The 16,904-nt window shown below is 40.1% G+C and overlaps 1 protein-coding gene across 1 annotated transcript in view; it reads right to left on the reverse strand.

Moving 5' to 3' along the window:
* LOC124163636 (lipase member H-like) overlaps positions 1 to 6,963 on the reverse strand; it is a 29,088-nt gene extending 22,125 nt beyond the window's left edge. The window contains exon 1 of the mRNA XM_046540680.1: positions 6,734 to 6,963. Within this exon, the coding sequence (XP_046396636.1) occupies positions 6,734 to 6,827 (94 nt within the window). The 5' untranslated portion in view covers positions 6,828 to 6,963. The remainder of the gene's footprint in view (positions 1 to 6,733) is intronic.
* Positions 6,964 to 16,904: the final 9,941 nt, after the last annotated feature.

The raw sequence follows: 16,904 nt of genomic DNA on the forward strand, positions 1-16,904 counted from the left end.
CAAACATACACAAAATATTAACCAATTAAAAATCGTTTTATACAGGATTTCACGATAAAATTCGCCACAAATAACTATAACATTTAGATGAAGACATGAAGAAATCAATACTTGTGCCAAATTAAGCCGAAATCTAAGCCTTTTCTAGTAAAATAATAAGAGCAATATGTACTGTCTTTAATGCGTGAATATTCTTAAAATTTTTGACATATTCTCTCGAAGAATCTAGATTCTTAAAGGCTTCACGGGCTGTTATGACTAGTTTTAGTTATACCTCATCATTCTGGATAGCTGGGGGTTGAAGACATAATTTGCTCTATGGTGATTAAAAACAAGCAGGTAAGGATTTATATAGTTATGATGGGATCCATTAAAATTTACTAATGAAGAAGATAGGAACAATCTAAATAGAAATTGATAATTTTGTAGAGGAATAGGGCATTGTTGGAGGATCGTATGTCGTGCAAGAGTTTTCAAATTGACTAGGGATTGAAGATATGAAGTGTTGTAATCAGACAGTGAGATTCCTAAATCGTAATTATTTAATTTGAGAATTTTATTTTGGACATATTCAAGCCGGATTTAGTCGATATTATAATAAGGTGACCAGTTAATATATTCCAATTTGGAACGTAGCAAAGCGAAATATTTACTGTCTTTACCGCATGAATATTGTTAAACTTTGGAAAGATTCCCATAATGAATCCTACATTCTTTAAAGTTTTACCGACAGTTCGGTCTAGCTTTAGTTTTAGCACATGAGAACTTTAATATTATTTTGCTTCTTAATTTCCAGGATTTCAATTTCCTCATGCAGTCACTTCGTCAGTTGTTAAATGACCCAATTCCACAACGAGGGCAGCACTGAGTTACGATGGTAACTTTTAGACGTGTAAACGCGCCGTAGTTCCGAGCAACGTCGCGTCGATACGATCGAAGTGTAAACGGGGTATTGGATTGCAACACATTACGGTGTGGATACATGAACGTTGAGAAAGGGGGACGAGAAGAGACAGAAAAGCCTTCGAAATGTGGACGTGGAGATGAGTGGCGTATGTAAAGTGGTCGGGTTGGAGGAGGTTAAGAAGGATTCAGAGGGGTGTAACGGGGGCCATGCCCCCAACATTTTATCAAATATTTATAATATTAACTATTCAAATAGTTTCCGTACCCTTAAATGTCTAAAATTATTCCATTTCATCTGTTATTAAGAATATATATGAAACTTAAGGGGTCACAGGGAAATGACCCCCCCCCAAATTTTATCAAATATTTTAAAATATATGTATTAGTTAAATAGGTCCTGTACCATTAGCTGCCTAAAATTGTTCCATTTAATCTGTTGTTAAGAATAAATATGAAATTTAAGGAGCTATATAACTCATTCGGGGCCGTCCCTTGCCCTTCCACGATTGTCTTCATCAGACCATCGTGCCTCAAAATGTGGCTAACTAAGTTGTCCCTTCTTCTGCTTAATGTTTTTAGGAGGCTTCTCTTTTCTCCTACTCTCCTCAGCACTTCCTGGTTACTCACGCGGTCAATCCATTTTATCTTCATCATTCTTCGGTACCTTTCCCTTGGGCTACAACCTTGTCGCGGTGGAAAGGCTTGCGCGTTCCTATGACCCTAAGAGCTGCGCTGGCGGGATTAATTCGCAATTATTCCCTGTAGGGCCACCCATGCCAGAGAGGTCGAAGGGTAGGAGCCAGACGAAAGGTAGTCCACGTGATGGTGTCACGTAAAAAACACTGTTGGAATGGAAGTGGGAAACCCTACCAACTATCTCTTCCCTGAAAACATGGAGTTTGATCAAACTAGCCTCGGATGGTCTAATCGCGAGACCCAGCCCTTAAGGGTGGGTGTCGTAGGTGGCAACGAGATCGGCAAGGTCCTCGGGGTCCGTATCATGCGAAATCCTTGCAGAGACATATCATCATCATCTTTTTCAGCATCAGCAGTAGCATCCCAGGAGCAGGACAAGAAGACCAAGAGGATGGGGAAGAAGAAGGCATCGATGAATATAGGGACATGGAATGTGAGGACTATGATGAGGGCGGGGAAGTTAGAAAATATCAAACGGGAAATGGATAAAGGGAGGATAGATATCTTAGGATTATGCGAGGTGAGGTGGAGGGATGGCGGGGACTATTGGAGTGATGGGTATAGGGTTATATATAGTGGAAGGGAAGAAAGCCAGCGGGGGGTAGCTTTAGTACTAAACGGGAAGATGGGTAAGCGTGTGGTAGGTATAGACCAGGTAAGCGATAGGATTCTGGTGGTAGAAATTGAGGCGCGGCCCACCAACCTTGTGGTGGTCCAAGTTTACATGCCCACTAGCAATCATAGGGAGGAAGAAGTAGATGAGGTGTATGAACAGCTCGAGGAAATAATTAGAGACACACCGGGTAAGAAAAATCTGGTAGTAATGGGGGACTGGAACGCCTCAGTCGGGGAAGGCAGGGATGGAAACGAAATAGGAGATTTTGGTCTGGGAAAACGGAACGACAGGGGAGAGAAAGCAGCAGAATTTTGTAGGAGAAACAAATTATTCATCACAAACACGTGGTTCAATCATCATAAAGGGCGAAGGTACACATGGAAAAGTCCAGGGGATGTGGGGAGATATCAAATAGACTACATTATGGTAAGACAGAGGTTTAGGAACAGTATGAAAAACTCGCGCAGCTTCACTGCAGCGGATGCGGATTCGGACCACAATCTAGTGCTCATGAAATGCAACGTAAGATTCAAAAGACTTATGAAAGTTAGGAAGGCGAAGAAATGGAACGTAGAAGCCCTGAAGGGGAGTATTAGGAGAGAATATCAGGAACTAGTGGATATTAGTATGCGGGACATTGACAGCACCAAGACTGTTGAGGAAAGATGGGATAATATTAAAACGGGAATAGTCAAAGCGGCGGAGAAGTCAATTGGCTACGTGGACAGTAGAAGGATAAAGAAGCCGTGGATAACGGAGAAGATGATAAGGGAAATGGAGGAGAGGAGGAAGTGGAAGAACGTGGACACAGAACAGGGAAAAAGAATGTACAGGGAAATGAATAATCGATTACGACGTGAAACTAAGAAGGCAAGGGAGGCTTGGTGGAAAGGACAATGCGAGGAAATGGAAAAGTTCCAGAAGGATGGAGAAGTAGGCGCGTTGTACGCCATAGTTAAATCGCTATCGGGCGGCAAAAGAGGACAAGCCATGCCTAAAATTAAGGCTAAAGATGGGAGGATGCTAACCGAGCGAGAAGAGGTACAGAGTAGATGGAAGGAATACGTGGAGGACCTGTATGACGGAATGAACAGACCAGAGAGATTGACTCTAGAGGAGGAAAGTGCAGTGGAGGAGGAGAATCTTGGGCCGGAGATATTAGATTCGGAAATAGAGAGAGAGCACTTCGTGATTTGAAGGCTAGGAAAGCAGTAGGCGTGGACAATATCCCGTGTGAGCTTCTGAAGAATCTAGGGAAGGATAGTAAGAAAAGGTTTTTCGAACTAGTGCGCAGGATCTATGAGGAGGGATATTGGCCGGAAGATTTCGTAAAGACGATTTTAATTCCGCTTCCGAAAAAGAAGAAAGCTGTGGAATGCGGAGATTATAGAACTATCAGCTTAATATCGCATGCAGCGAAAGTGGTGCTGAGGATATTGAACAGACGAATGGAGGCGAGGGCAAACGAGTATTTGGGCGAAGATCAATTTGGTTTCAGAAAAGGGAAGTCAACTCGTGATGCAATAGCAATAATGAGGTCCCTCGTCGAGAGGAACCTAGAATATGACCAGGACGTATATGCGTGTTTCGTGGATTTTGAGAAAGCGTTTGATAGGGTGAACTGGGTAAAGTTGATGGATATTCTGAAGAGAATAGGTGTAGACTGGAGGGATAGACGACTGATTAGTAATCTTTATATGGCCCAGACGGCGCAAGTTAGGGTAGCGGACGGAGAATCTGGGTGGGCAAGCATTGGCCGAGGTGTGAGGCAAGGCTGTCCTCTATCGCCGCTGCTCTTTAACGTTTACGCTGAGGAGATGGTAAGGGAAGCGTGGGATGAGTTAGAATCTGGGATAAAAGTGGGAGGAATGATGTTCAAATCAGTGAGACTCGCGGATGACCAGGCGTTGATCAGCCAGTCAGCGAGGGGGCTTCAGGCTCTAGTGGATGCGTTATACGAACGTTGCGAGGAGTATGGGATGAGGATTAATCACAAGAAAACTAAGGTTATGCGGTTTTGTAAAGCATCACGAGCGAGGAATGTGAGGCTCAAGATAAAGGTGGGTGGTGAAAAACTTGAGCAGGTTGAACAATTCAACTATTTAGGCAGTACCTTAGAGGAAAACGGATACAGTAGTAAGGAGATCAGGAAGAGAATAGCATTAGCGAAGGAGGCGTTCATGAACAGGAAGGAGCTTCTGAGAGGATCGTTGTGTAAGAGTTTAAAGAAAACGTTAGTGAAGAGTTTGATTTGGAGCGTAGCTCTCTACGGTGCGGAAACGTGGACACTGAGGAAAGAAGATGAGAGAAGATTGGAGGCATTCGAGATGTGGGTATGGAGAAGAATGGAGAGGGTGAAATGGACGGAGAGGAAAAGGAACGACGAAGTGCTGGATATGGTTGGCGAGGAGAGGCAGCTTTTAGATGAGATACGCAGGAGACAGAAGGTTTGGATGGAGTTAGTGCTTAGCGGTGAAGGGATGTTGAAAATGGTGTTGGAGGGTAGAATGTTGGGGAAACGAGGGAGGGGAAGGAAAAGAATAGGATTTTTAGATAGATTGAAAGAGAGTAGGCCTTACAGTGAATTAAAGAAGGCAGTGCTGGAAGGAAAGGGAGGCTCCCAGATCACCTCTTTAGTACTCCATGGAAACCTACCTTAATCGGTAGAATACTATAATAATAATTCTTCGGTAGCACCACATTTCGAATGCTTCCACCCTTGACTTCTTTGCTGCTGTCAGTTAATGTCGTAGTGCATCAATAAGACAACATTGAATCAGTAACTTGCACCCGTAGCGGCGATGATGAAAAACGCGTCGCCCATTGACATACCGTGCTTTTGTAAACTGCCAGATCACTGCAGACATGCTGCAAGCAGTGGCGTAGCCGGGGGGGGTCCGGAAACCCCGCCTCCCGAAATATAAAAATTCAATAATTTTTCTTCGTAAAAGAAAACGAAGTATTTAAAGATCATGACTTTACAAAATATTTCTTTAACAAATGAAGTTTTTTTGATTATGAAAAGCGTTAAAAGTAGTTTAAAACCCAAAAATTAGTACCCCGTTTTTAAAAAATTTTCCCCCCTGGTTTTGGACCCCCCCTCCCCCCGAACAAAATTCCTGGCTACGGCCCTAGCTGCAAGCGTCTATAAATATATGAGATACCCTGGTTTTCCGCAAAAGGAAACTCATCAATGCTCGTTGTTTGGAACCAAGGAGGTTGTAAATACACTGGAGGCGCTGTATTTGAGTTTTTAGCGCGGTCAGAGTACCACCATCTTGGTTTGACCATTTTCGGACTTAAGTCTCAAACAGTGCACGTATGTAATCAAGTATTCTATTCCTTATATTGCCTCCTATTTATAAAATGAAAATCCAACAATTACTTCTTGATTGTCGTCGAAGTTTTCCGATCGTTCGTCATACTACTGTCCATATAGTCATATCGTGGTGATAATATATTGACGTGAGCATACTATTATTGCGACCGGTTCGCTATCGTAGGATTTCCATTGGCTGTAATCTTATTAATTACCAGTAGAAGAGCGGGGGAATGGATATTTTACCCTTGTAAAATGTTATATACGGCAAAGCTAGTTACACCGCGGAACCGTGGTGATTGACAATAATTTTTTCTTGGGAAAAGATATTCGAGGCATAATTTCACGAAGCTTTCCCATAATGATAGAAACAAGGTATACTGTGCTCGTTTGCGAACATCATCATCACCGGTCAACAATCCTAGGATTGCTTTGACGCCACTCTCCACTCTATTCTCCTATCAGCTAATCTTTTCACACCTATGTATTTCTTCTCTTTCACATCTCTCTTTACTTGTTCCACATATTTTGTTCGAGGTCTTCCTTTTCCGTTCTTGCCTTCCACTTGCCCTTCGATGATTGTCTTCATCAGGCCATCATGTCTCAAGATGTGGCCTATAAGGTTGTTCCGTCTTCTTATTAAGGTTTTCATGAGGCTTCTCTTCTCTCCTACTCTTCTTAGGACTTCCTCGTTACTAACTCGGCCGATCCATTTGATTTTCATCATTCTTCTGTTGCACCACATTTCCAAGGCCTCTATTTGCCTCATCGTTTGCGATAGTTTATTTTAATGCAACAACGATCATGACCGAATATTTCACCGAATAGAGTTAGCATTGACTCTTATGGGATTATCTATGTTTTGGTCAAAGTAGGCGTGGCTTTCCTACCCAAGCACCCCCATTCCTGCCGCACTGCGTTCAACGCTCAGGTCCAGTTATACCCCCTACAGTATATTTACAACCTCCTTGTTTGGAACGCACCTCCGTTACAGACGCCATTTTAACAGTCCCGTATAGCGCGGTCACCTATCGGCAGTCAATGCAACTACACGAGACGAAGCAGGAGTCTATTGTTGCGCAAATGTTACGCAATAAATGCCCTGTTTTTCAACCAAAGTTTCCCGTGAAAAAAATGCATCCCATTACTTGCTGAATTCACCTCGTAATATTCTAGTCAGTGAAAATCAAACCTACCTGCCTCTCCATCACCCACTCCTACTGCCACTCCAATTTCCATGGTAACAAAGGCTGCCACCAGAGTGATCCAAAGCATGGTTTTTCCTGTCATTTTCCCGAGTGCTTATTCCTCTAAGGTCTGCCAAATCTCGTAGTACTCTCGTTGTGGGATCTCGGAACGCTATTACGTAATAAAAGTGAGTGATCACGGGACAAGCTGTTAGGTCTTCAGGCTGACCATCTGAGTATGATACATACGAACAAAGATCTCGTCTCACATTACTCCTTACGATCTTTTTATACCATTTACGCTAATGCGAAGTCACTCGTTGACGCATTTTCCCGCTAGGTATTGAAAAGCTATTTCTCCAATCAGACGATATTTACTGTTATCATTTCCTGTTTATGACTCACGAACGTCATGTTTTTCTTCTCCTAGGAAAGTAATCTTCTTTTAATGATATACGAGAAATACTCTAACCTTTCAAGGAAAATATCAGTTTTACAAAGTCATTCAAAAATGTTTATGCTATTGGATGAAATCCCTTAAAGATGCAATATTATGAATTCACGCGATTGGTCATGAAAGACTAGATAGAAATACGATGGATATAAAAAATAGGTCTCTCTGGCTACTTAGTCATCAATTACATACTCAATATCAAACAAGGAAAGACTTCCCGTCCTACATTCGACCTATTAGTGCACTGATAAGTGTATGACCTTCATTATCGGATTTGTCATTACCACATTTAATTCGCTTCGCTCAAAGGCGAACCTCTCGCAAATAGGAATATCCTTCTTGAAGGTCGAGATGGAAAGTTGATTTCTTGTATTTTGCGAAGGATAAACCCTATATTGGTGATGCCCCATCTCTTGGACCAGCGTTTCCATCTTTCCGTGAATTTAGACGAAGGATAACATCCTCATCATCTTTAGTCAACAATCCCAAGGACCTAGTTTAGTTCTGAAGAGTGTTTAAAGCCAAATATCTCGACACCTAACGATCCATTAGTGATAAGCGACAAAAGTTGGAGTGCGATTCAATGCGTGGGGACCACGTACGCATTAGGACTGCTACTGCTACTTAGTGAAACCTCTTCTGGGAATATAAACTCTATCGGCCGTATTCATAGATTTCTGCTAAAACATGCTAGTGGGGCACCTAACTTAGTCGGTTACTAAGAATATGGTATTCATGCATTGTATTAGGTGAACTATTAAGAGCTACTAACATAGTATGCTACAAGCCAGCTCGGCAGCCTATACTCGGTAGCGATTTGTGTTCAACCCGCTAGGCTACGCTTGGCAGCACAGCACTCCTGCGAGGCGCGGAAAATTCGTTAAGCCATCAAAGAAACAACAAACAAACTGACAAACAAAAGAAATTGATTCAGCAAAATGAATCCAAATTTTTAATCGATGATGGATAAATCGATGTAAATCCATCGCAGTTATAATTATTGATTACCGTACATAAAAAATGATACTATACCATTGAGAAAGGAGAGATTAATGCGTAGGTACTACCGAAGCATTTGTTTTCTTGAAATGCAGTTATTCTTGTGCAAACGGCCGTGTATTCATTAATGTGCATATTTTTTGCGTTTCGGATATTTAATTTCATTTGAGCACGCGTGATAAGTATGAAAAACATAGTAAGCAACGTCAGCATTTTACACATTTATACCCGAAAAGCAGTAAAAATACCTCAATGTCGGAGTAAAAACGAAAGATTATAAAACTTTTACAATGCAGAAAGTAATCGTAAAGAAAATAACCTTGAGGTAAATGTGTGAATGATACACAACTATTACGTTACTAATATCTATGAGCGAGAAAATTGTAACATAGGTTTGCAGCTCCTAAAATGTTGTAGTTAAGGAAACACAACAATCTGCCTCGCCACACTTAAATATGATCAAATATTGACAGCGTATACGCTTATATATAAGTGCGGAAACATAGGGCATATAGTTAACTACAAGTGGTTAGCGTAAGAAAAAACAAAGCATCATTAACCTAACTCGTTCACACAAAACTAAACAAATTGCAAGTTCCTGAATTCCCACTTAAATTGTATCGAGGCTCATGGTACTCGATGCTAGGCCCTCGGGGTCCATCAAGGATGGCAACGCGAGGGAGAAAGGAAAAAAAAACCTGTTGAGATACTCCCCAATGCCGCGAATAGCGGTATTTGTAATGTACCGAAGTCTGCCGCATGGACGAATGTGAAATATACATGAATTGCAATGAGAAAAGAAAAAAAAGGCAAAGGTCTGTGGTTCAATCCCCAGTCCAGGGAAAATTTTCTCGAGGAAATACTAGTATATTTCACCGCCGATCCCGCGGCAGACTTTGAAATATTAATTAATGCTTTTATGAAATATTAGGTTTTCCCGGCGCATAGATTGATGATTAATTTCTCGGGATTCCCACCGGGTGTGGTATTGGGTTAATTCTCCCAACGTTTCGATGGCTGAGTCTGCCATCGTCTTCAGGGGTTTACTCTAAATGGTACTTTTTACGGTACTGATTGTACTAATTGTACTGTAAAAAAGTACCATTAAGAGAAAACCCCTGAAGACGATGGCAGACTCAATCATTGAAATGTTGGGAGAATCAACCCAATACCACACCCGGTGAGAATCCCGAGAAATTTTTCATCAAATAATGCTTTTGTTTATAGTTCGATGGCGGCCGCATCGGTTTGCGAGCACAATGGTAGTGCGTTGGTACTAAGGTCCCTTAGTACTTACCGAAGACGTATTGAGTTAGCATTTGTATGCTGGGAGCTGAGAGACATATCATTAGGCTGGGAGCCGCTGGAGACTCGGAGGCTGCGCGCTAGGCTTAGATTTCTTGAGCAATTGAAAATGAGTATCTTTAAGAGCGACACGGAGAACATAATAATAGAGCCGCGCTACATTTCCAGGCCCGACTGAAGCGATAAATTAAGAGAGATGTTTTGCCGAACGGATAGATATGCGAATTCGTTTTTCCCTCGAACCATAAAGGATTTCGATAATTCCCTTAGAGCACTTCTTTTTCATTTGTAAACGGCTGGTGTCCTAACAACCCCTGCCACACGCCTTTTAGGCGGCTTGCGGGGTTTATATAGATGTAATATACTTAGGTAATTAAGGTATTACGACTAGTATTTAGATGTAGGTAGGTGCTTGGGTAGGAAATCGGTCTCAGACAGGGCCGGTGCATGGTGGCATGAAATCGAAAAAAGCTGGTTAGCCCCCAGCCACCTATATGTATAGCATACCCTTAACCCGTAAATATTTCGGCGCCCCAGTATCGCATTGACTTGTTCGTGCTTGTACATTATCCTCCCGACCCTCAGTGTCACGCAACCGCTCGCCGGGATCGGACGTGCGTGCGTTTGTCACGGGTTAGTAAAAAGCTACTACCTCGGGTATGAGAGACCCATGATACTCATGTGGTTATGTAATTTTTTCTTAAATTATTTTATTTCATTTTTTTAGTGAAGAATGGCTCTAAATGATCAATCTATCGCGAATTGTTTGGAGAACGATCTGTCAGCCGACGAAAACCCACCGAACGACAAATGTAGCTCCTTATATGGAATCTGATATTGGGCTAGATCATGTTTAGGGAGACAGTTGTGCGGCCGAATTCCGAATGCGAGGAGAGAAATTCGGGGAGCAATTACAGAATTCATCGTCCCACAACATTGTTTCCTCAAATTTAAGTCAAGTCAAAGAGTTTTCATCGGAAGATAAAATAACCTTTATCTCGCATTCGAAGGAGACCTAAGAGGAAGAGTTATTTCAGTAACATTCGCTTTCGTAGACAATCAGTCTCACAGTATTCACGATGAAGGACTTTACAACATAATATATAATTGATAATTCATATGTTTGTGCGTATAGAGCATTTAAAAGTTCACATTATCATCTCTTGAATTATAAAATCCAAATTCAAAATCACATACTCGTGCAGACGACTATTAAGCAAGATGGTATCATGTTTAGCATGTCGGAAAGCATTACACAAAAGTTCAATTAAAATTCCTAATCTCAGAAAAGAAATATCGTTAAGAGCTGAAACCATATTAACCAGTCAATTTGTATACTGCTTCACTTTGTATCCACTCAGTTATTGTTAGATAATATGTACTTTATTATCTACATAAATTTAAGTTAAAACGAAGACTTTCGTTTTAAGTTTCGTTAAAAAGTTTATTGCAAATTAAGTCACTATCAAAGTAATCTACCGATTAAGGTTGGCCCCCATGGAATACAAAAAAGATTTCTCGTAGTCTCCCATTCCTTGTGTAATATTTTAATGTGTAACGACACACTCGGGTAGTATCAACTTAAGTATCTTAATAAATAATAAAGTTAAGCTAAAACGAAGACAAGTATTTCTAAGAAATTCAACTTTATAGTGGAAGTAACATACCATAATTCAAATAAGATATTGTGACAACTGTTTTTCTATGTAATTCATCAATTCTTCTTGTAAAAAGCAAATAATCGGAAACAAGCATATCTTCAAGTGTTTGAAGGAAGTTTCCACTTAGTAACTTGTAGGTATAGCTAAAGACTGGTTCCTATCCCCATTTGCTAGAGATATTCGCTTCTGATGCGTGATCTGCTTTTTAAACAATGTGACAATATGGACCATAGGCGGATATAGGAGGGGAGCATAGGGCAACTTGCCCCCCCCCCCCCGCCCCAGATACTTAAAAAATAGACAAGATTTTTAATACGGTCATCATTACGTTCGTTTTCTTTTGTGTATTGCGGAGTCTCAAACATTTTTAAATTAATATTAATAACTTTCATATTAAAATTAAGTGAGTTTTCTCTACATAAATTGTTGTAATTTGTTTTTAATCTCAAGTATAAGAAGACCTGTTAGACCCTTGTGCTTCCCCAGAAGAAATTTCCGGATCCTTCCGTGATGTGAACCTCTCTTATAAGGCCTCAACATTTAATCTTTTCCGTGGTTCCTCCAAAGATTACCAATGATGAAAAAATACAAATTCTATACATATTTACATGTAATTCGATGCTTTATAAGTCGCAATTCAAACAAAAATTGGCATCGATAGAAATATACGAAGGGGAGTAGAAAGAGTAATTCATTAATTATATCACAAAATATGATTTGGCACTGATGATATAGGGAGGAATGTGATAATAGTAAAATATAGGCTTTTCTTGATCACTCCTTTCCAGAATCATAATGAACTCTATTATTTTACTTTTTTAAACATTAAACCATGGACTATTGCGCAATTATCTAACATACTACAGTGAAACAAAATCTGCTCTAAATTCAAATCAAACTAGAACGCGGAATAATTTTTCGTAAAATATACTAAAAACACCCTATAGGTTTTTCTAAAACACCCTAGAGGTGGCTCGCAGGGTATTATGTAGATGTAGATACTATGGGAAGCCGGAGTGGTATGCATGCTGCAAATACAATTATTTTGTTGGCAATTCGCGTCCTTCGGGAAATAAAAAAATCATCAAATCGGCTGTATGTTTCGCTTGAATAATATCTAAGGTTAAATTCATCGTTGACTATTGTCGATATTATGAAATGCATCGATATGTCGAAGATGGAGGCTCAGAGGATGGTTGCCTCTGGGCAAGTGGTCATCTCAGCAGACGTATAGCTGCTACAGGAAAAATGTCCCTAGCGGCTCCTCTCCTCTCGTGAGAAAGATGGGTTACTTCCCTTCGAAAATTAGAGCAAACTCTACCCATCAACCTCCATATTCTCATTTTTTGATTAGTTTTTTTTTTACCATCTAACCAAGATTTTTTGTGTGCCCACCCTAGGTCAAGAAGAAGTTAGTTATGGAGGGGCACCGTGCAACGAGTAAAGCTTCATGAGTAATCGCTAGCATTTGCGCTTGCGGTCTTTCCTTTATTTTAAGTGGAAACAACAGCTGGAGTACTGTCCGACTTACTTTACGTCTCATGGGTGACCATGCTTCAGCTAATGGCGAAATATGTCGCTCGTTATTCCATCGTATGGATTTCTGAGTCCCGTCTCACCGTATACCTTCTATTTTGAGTTTACTCTATCGTATGTCGCGATGAGGGCTGGTCTTTTATCCCTCGCTTCATATTTCGATTGGAAATGCTCTCGAAGCGAAGAATTACCCTGGATTCCGGACTGAGCCATCATGAATAATCGCTAGCTTTTACTTGTGCGGTTAACACGTGGCATCACTCCTGCCCAACCGGGCAGTATTTGCTTTCTTGTTAGGGACTAAAAAGGTTGTGAACTGCCATCTTGTACTATCCGTAGAATTCGTGTCTTAGGGCCTTCAGCATGACGCAGTTCAGAGTTGAGGGTGGAAAAAATTTGCGATCGGTGCGAAGCTACTCAGAAAATAGTTCAGTTGCTGGGTAACCATGTGACGGAATTGGACGTAGTGTTGGAATTCATTTTTGAGTGGTGTGCCTTTTCCGTCTTGTGAAGTAATTATCTCAAATTTCTAATAACATGAAGGTAGTGATGTGTGCATCTAAAACACGCAGATCGTTTGTTAGGCTCTGTGAAGTGTATTTGTTTGTGTGAAGTACGAAAACATCTGAATTTGAAAGTCACTGGTTCAGTGCATGATATATTGTTAAGTGTGTTGGATGGTGTGTGTGTGGAAGCATTTTGTGATGATTGCGTTACATTGTGCAGTTTTTTTGTGCTACCATGAGAGTAGGATACTAGGATGATACTAGGATGGATCTTAGGATTTGGCTTCATTCTCCTGGAAAGAGTCGAATGGCTCCAGATCCAAGGAAACAACCAAGTAACTATAATTTTCACCTTTTAAAACTTCTCGTAATTATTATATTTTCATACAGTTGATTGGGAGAAAACAATTAAACTTGCTTTATTAATCACACTGGGTGTATTTAGAATTCTTCACCTCCACTGAGTAGCAATAATACACCCCGGACACAAAAAACACCTACTATCGCCGCAAAAAAAGGTAGATCTCTGAACTTTAAGCATTTGTATGAAATTCTGCCGAAGCACTGTGGCGTCGCGTCAAGTATCATGTTTAGTATGTCGGTAAGTTTTACACAAAAGTTCAATTAAAATTCCTAATCTCAGAAAAGAAATATCATTAAGAGCTGAAACCATATTAACCAGTCAATTTGTATATTGTTTCAATTTGTATTCACTCACTTATTGTTAGGTAATATGTACTTTAATATTAACATAACTTTAAGTTAAAACGAAGTCTTTCGTTTAAAGTTTCGTTAAAAAGTTTATTGCAAATAAAATCACTATCAAAGTAATCTGCCGATTAGAGTAGATCTCCATGGAGTAAAAAAAAAACATTCTGGCAGTCTCCCATTCTTTGTATAATATTTTAATGTGTAACGACACACTTGGGTAGTATCAACTTAAGTATCTTTATAAATAATAAATTTAAGCTAAAACGAAGACAAATATTTCTAAGAAATTCAACTTTATAGTGGAATTTATACGTTTTGCTCATTTTTTTATTCGACTACAACAATAAATCATTAATAATTGTGTAAACGTATACTTTTTAACTTCTGCGTTCGAAAGGGCGAAGAAAGACACGCGAAAAACTATGAGAGCGGCGAAACGGTCGTCTTCTTCATCTCGTTACCGCAAAATATTTGATTGGTACATTTTATCGTATTTTTAATGGAGAGAAAGACATCATCGCGTTACAAATAGCTTTTTTAAATTAAATTTTACCCATTTTTTTATTTTTTCAAATGGCCGAAAGGTAGATTTCAATTTCCTAGGTGTAAAAAAGTACACGAATATCGAAGTTCCGTATGCTCTATGGAAAAGAAAACATTTCGAAACTTTCAACGCTAGGAAATATTTATATTGTTCCTCTAACTTAACCATTAGTTACACGCTAAGCGAGGATTTTGCCGCATTTTTCGAAAATTCGAAATAGCGCGTTTACTGCGTACATATCCCTGGTAGCACACTTGAATATTCTATTTCTGTACTTTTTCCTCGACCAAGAACATTATCGTCAGCAATTCCTAAGGTAAATTATTGAAAGTATTTATCAATCAATATTCGTATTAATATACTTTATATTTGTTTATATTTTAAAGATAAAAATATTTGAAGTGCTTTTAATTATTAAAATTTATCCAAATGCGCTAAATATCATAAAATTTTAATGCATATTTCGGAAAACCAAAAATATTAAAGGGCGGCAAAAAAGCCGCAAGCGCGCACTGGCGCTATCCTCGCGGGCGCGTATAGCTTAAGGGTTAAAATAAACAGGAAAAACGGAAATCGCCCTGCGGCAGTGCACACTACTAAAGTAGGAGCCGACATTGCTGTCCAGAATAGACGCCGAATTGGCAATGCCACTGAACCAGACCATCGTATCGGAGAACGAAAAACCCTTTGAGTTGGGAGGGAGGGCCTATTCTTCTGTGCAGTTGAAAATGAGTAAGTACGTAGTTATTCGAGGAATGGAATTCGATAACAAAGTGATTGTTATGATGGGGTGTGCAAGAGTCAAGGCTTCCTATCAAGCGTGAATTCCTCACGGAGTATACCTGTAGAGTTACGAAGTCTCCTAAAGCCTTTATTTCATTGCGGAAACCATTTATGTGAATCGCCCCATCATAAAAATCATTGTGATGGTCAAATTCCCTTCCTCGATGAGCAACATACTCCTTTTAGACCGTTCCGAAGAAAAGACCCTACCCCCAAATTAGTGGGCTTGTTGCTCTCCGATGTGGAGGCGTGGTTCAGCGGCCTTACAATTATAGAGGGTATTGTTGGTTCGCAAGAACTTAAAATTCCGTTACTCTGCTTTGGATAGTCTTAAGCTGTTAAAAGACAAAATTCCTCTTGAAATAATAGGATATTTAGTTAGATGGTTGTGCCTACCTAGTGAAAAAAATCTTAATGATCTTAAGTCTTCTAAATTCAATTTCGGAAGTGATACGCGGTTTGTTCTATGATTTAAAGAATAAGACATTGATTGATATGATCCATAATTAGTCCATTCTGGAGAAAATTTTCTCTTTCTGAGTGATATTTGTGACCGCGACGGAGCGAACGAATAAATACGAAAATAACGTACTATTCTGATTGATGTGACTCTAGGTTTTATTTCCCACCTATCTTTCAGTTTATGCCGGAGACGAATTTCATTACTTATTATCTGTTCATAATTTTCTTATTGGTGGGTTATTATTATTAAAGTAATCAACCGATTAAGGTAGGTTTGCCTTGAGCACTTAGAAAGCATTCTGTAAGTCTTCCCTTCCTCCTTGCACTTATCTCTTCCATATCCAATAAAGCCTAATCCCTTTCACTCTATCTAAAAAAAATCCTGCTCTCTCCCTTTCTCTCCCTCGTTTACCTAACAATCTACCCTCCAACATTGATTTCAACATCCCCTCTTCGCTAAGTACTCCCCCATCTATACCCTCTGCCTACTCAGTATCTCATCTAGAAGCTGTCTCTCCAAACCCACCATTTCCAGCACTTCGTCGTTACTCCTTCTCTACGCACACTTTATTTCTCCTTTCTTTAAGTATACTGCCTTCCCGTCTTAGAGTAAGAATTAGGAGAGGTCGGATAGCTAGAAATCTCTTTAGTTAACACATGTACTATTGAAAAAAGTATCCCAACAAAGTTTGTGCCTCCACCATCGCTTCGCAGGAGAATGGGTTCCCTTTCTAACAGTATATAATCCTTGGAAAGAGACGAGGGAAATTCAAATACGGTCTTTTTTCAGCCACCAAGGTCGTGACGGTGAATTTGCCTGCCTCGAACCGAGGCTCGAACGTATTTCGTACTCCTCTCTAGAATGATGGCGCATTCGATATCCCTAGGAATAGTGCCTTACTATTACCCGCTATCTCACTCTAACCCTCATTCCCTTTCCTTCTACGCTCCTACTCCGGCACTCACAAAATAAAATTCACTGAAAGCCCATCTCCACTTCCTCATTTTCTCGTCTCCGAAAATTTACGGGATAAATATTCGCTAGACGTAATCTGCAAGGCAGCAATGGCGAGGAGCGATTTTGAGCATCAGGAATTACCCTAAATACACTGGTCAACAAAAAACTTTTTTCTAACCTAGAGATGTTGTTGGACGATCCTTGAGGTGCTTTTCGTCCTGTTTCCAAATCTCGGCTCAGATATTTTCTATCACGTCTACT

The sequence above is a fragment of the Ischnura elegans genome, chromosome 8 (genome assembly GCF_921293095.1).
Source record: "Ischnura elegans chromosome 8, ioIscEleg1.1, whole genome shotgun sequence".
In the NCBI taxonomy this organism is placed as follows: domain Eukaryota; kingdom Metazoa; phylum Arthropoda; class Insecta; order Odonata; family Coenagrionidae; genus Ischnura; species Ischnura elegans.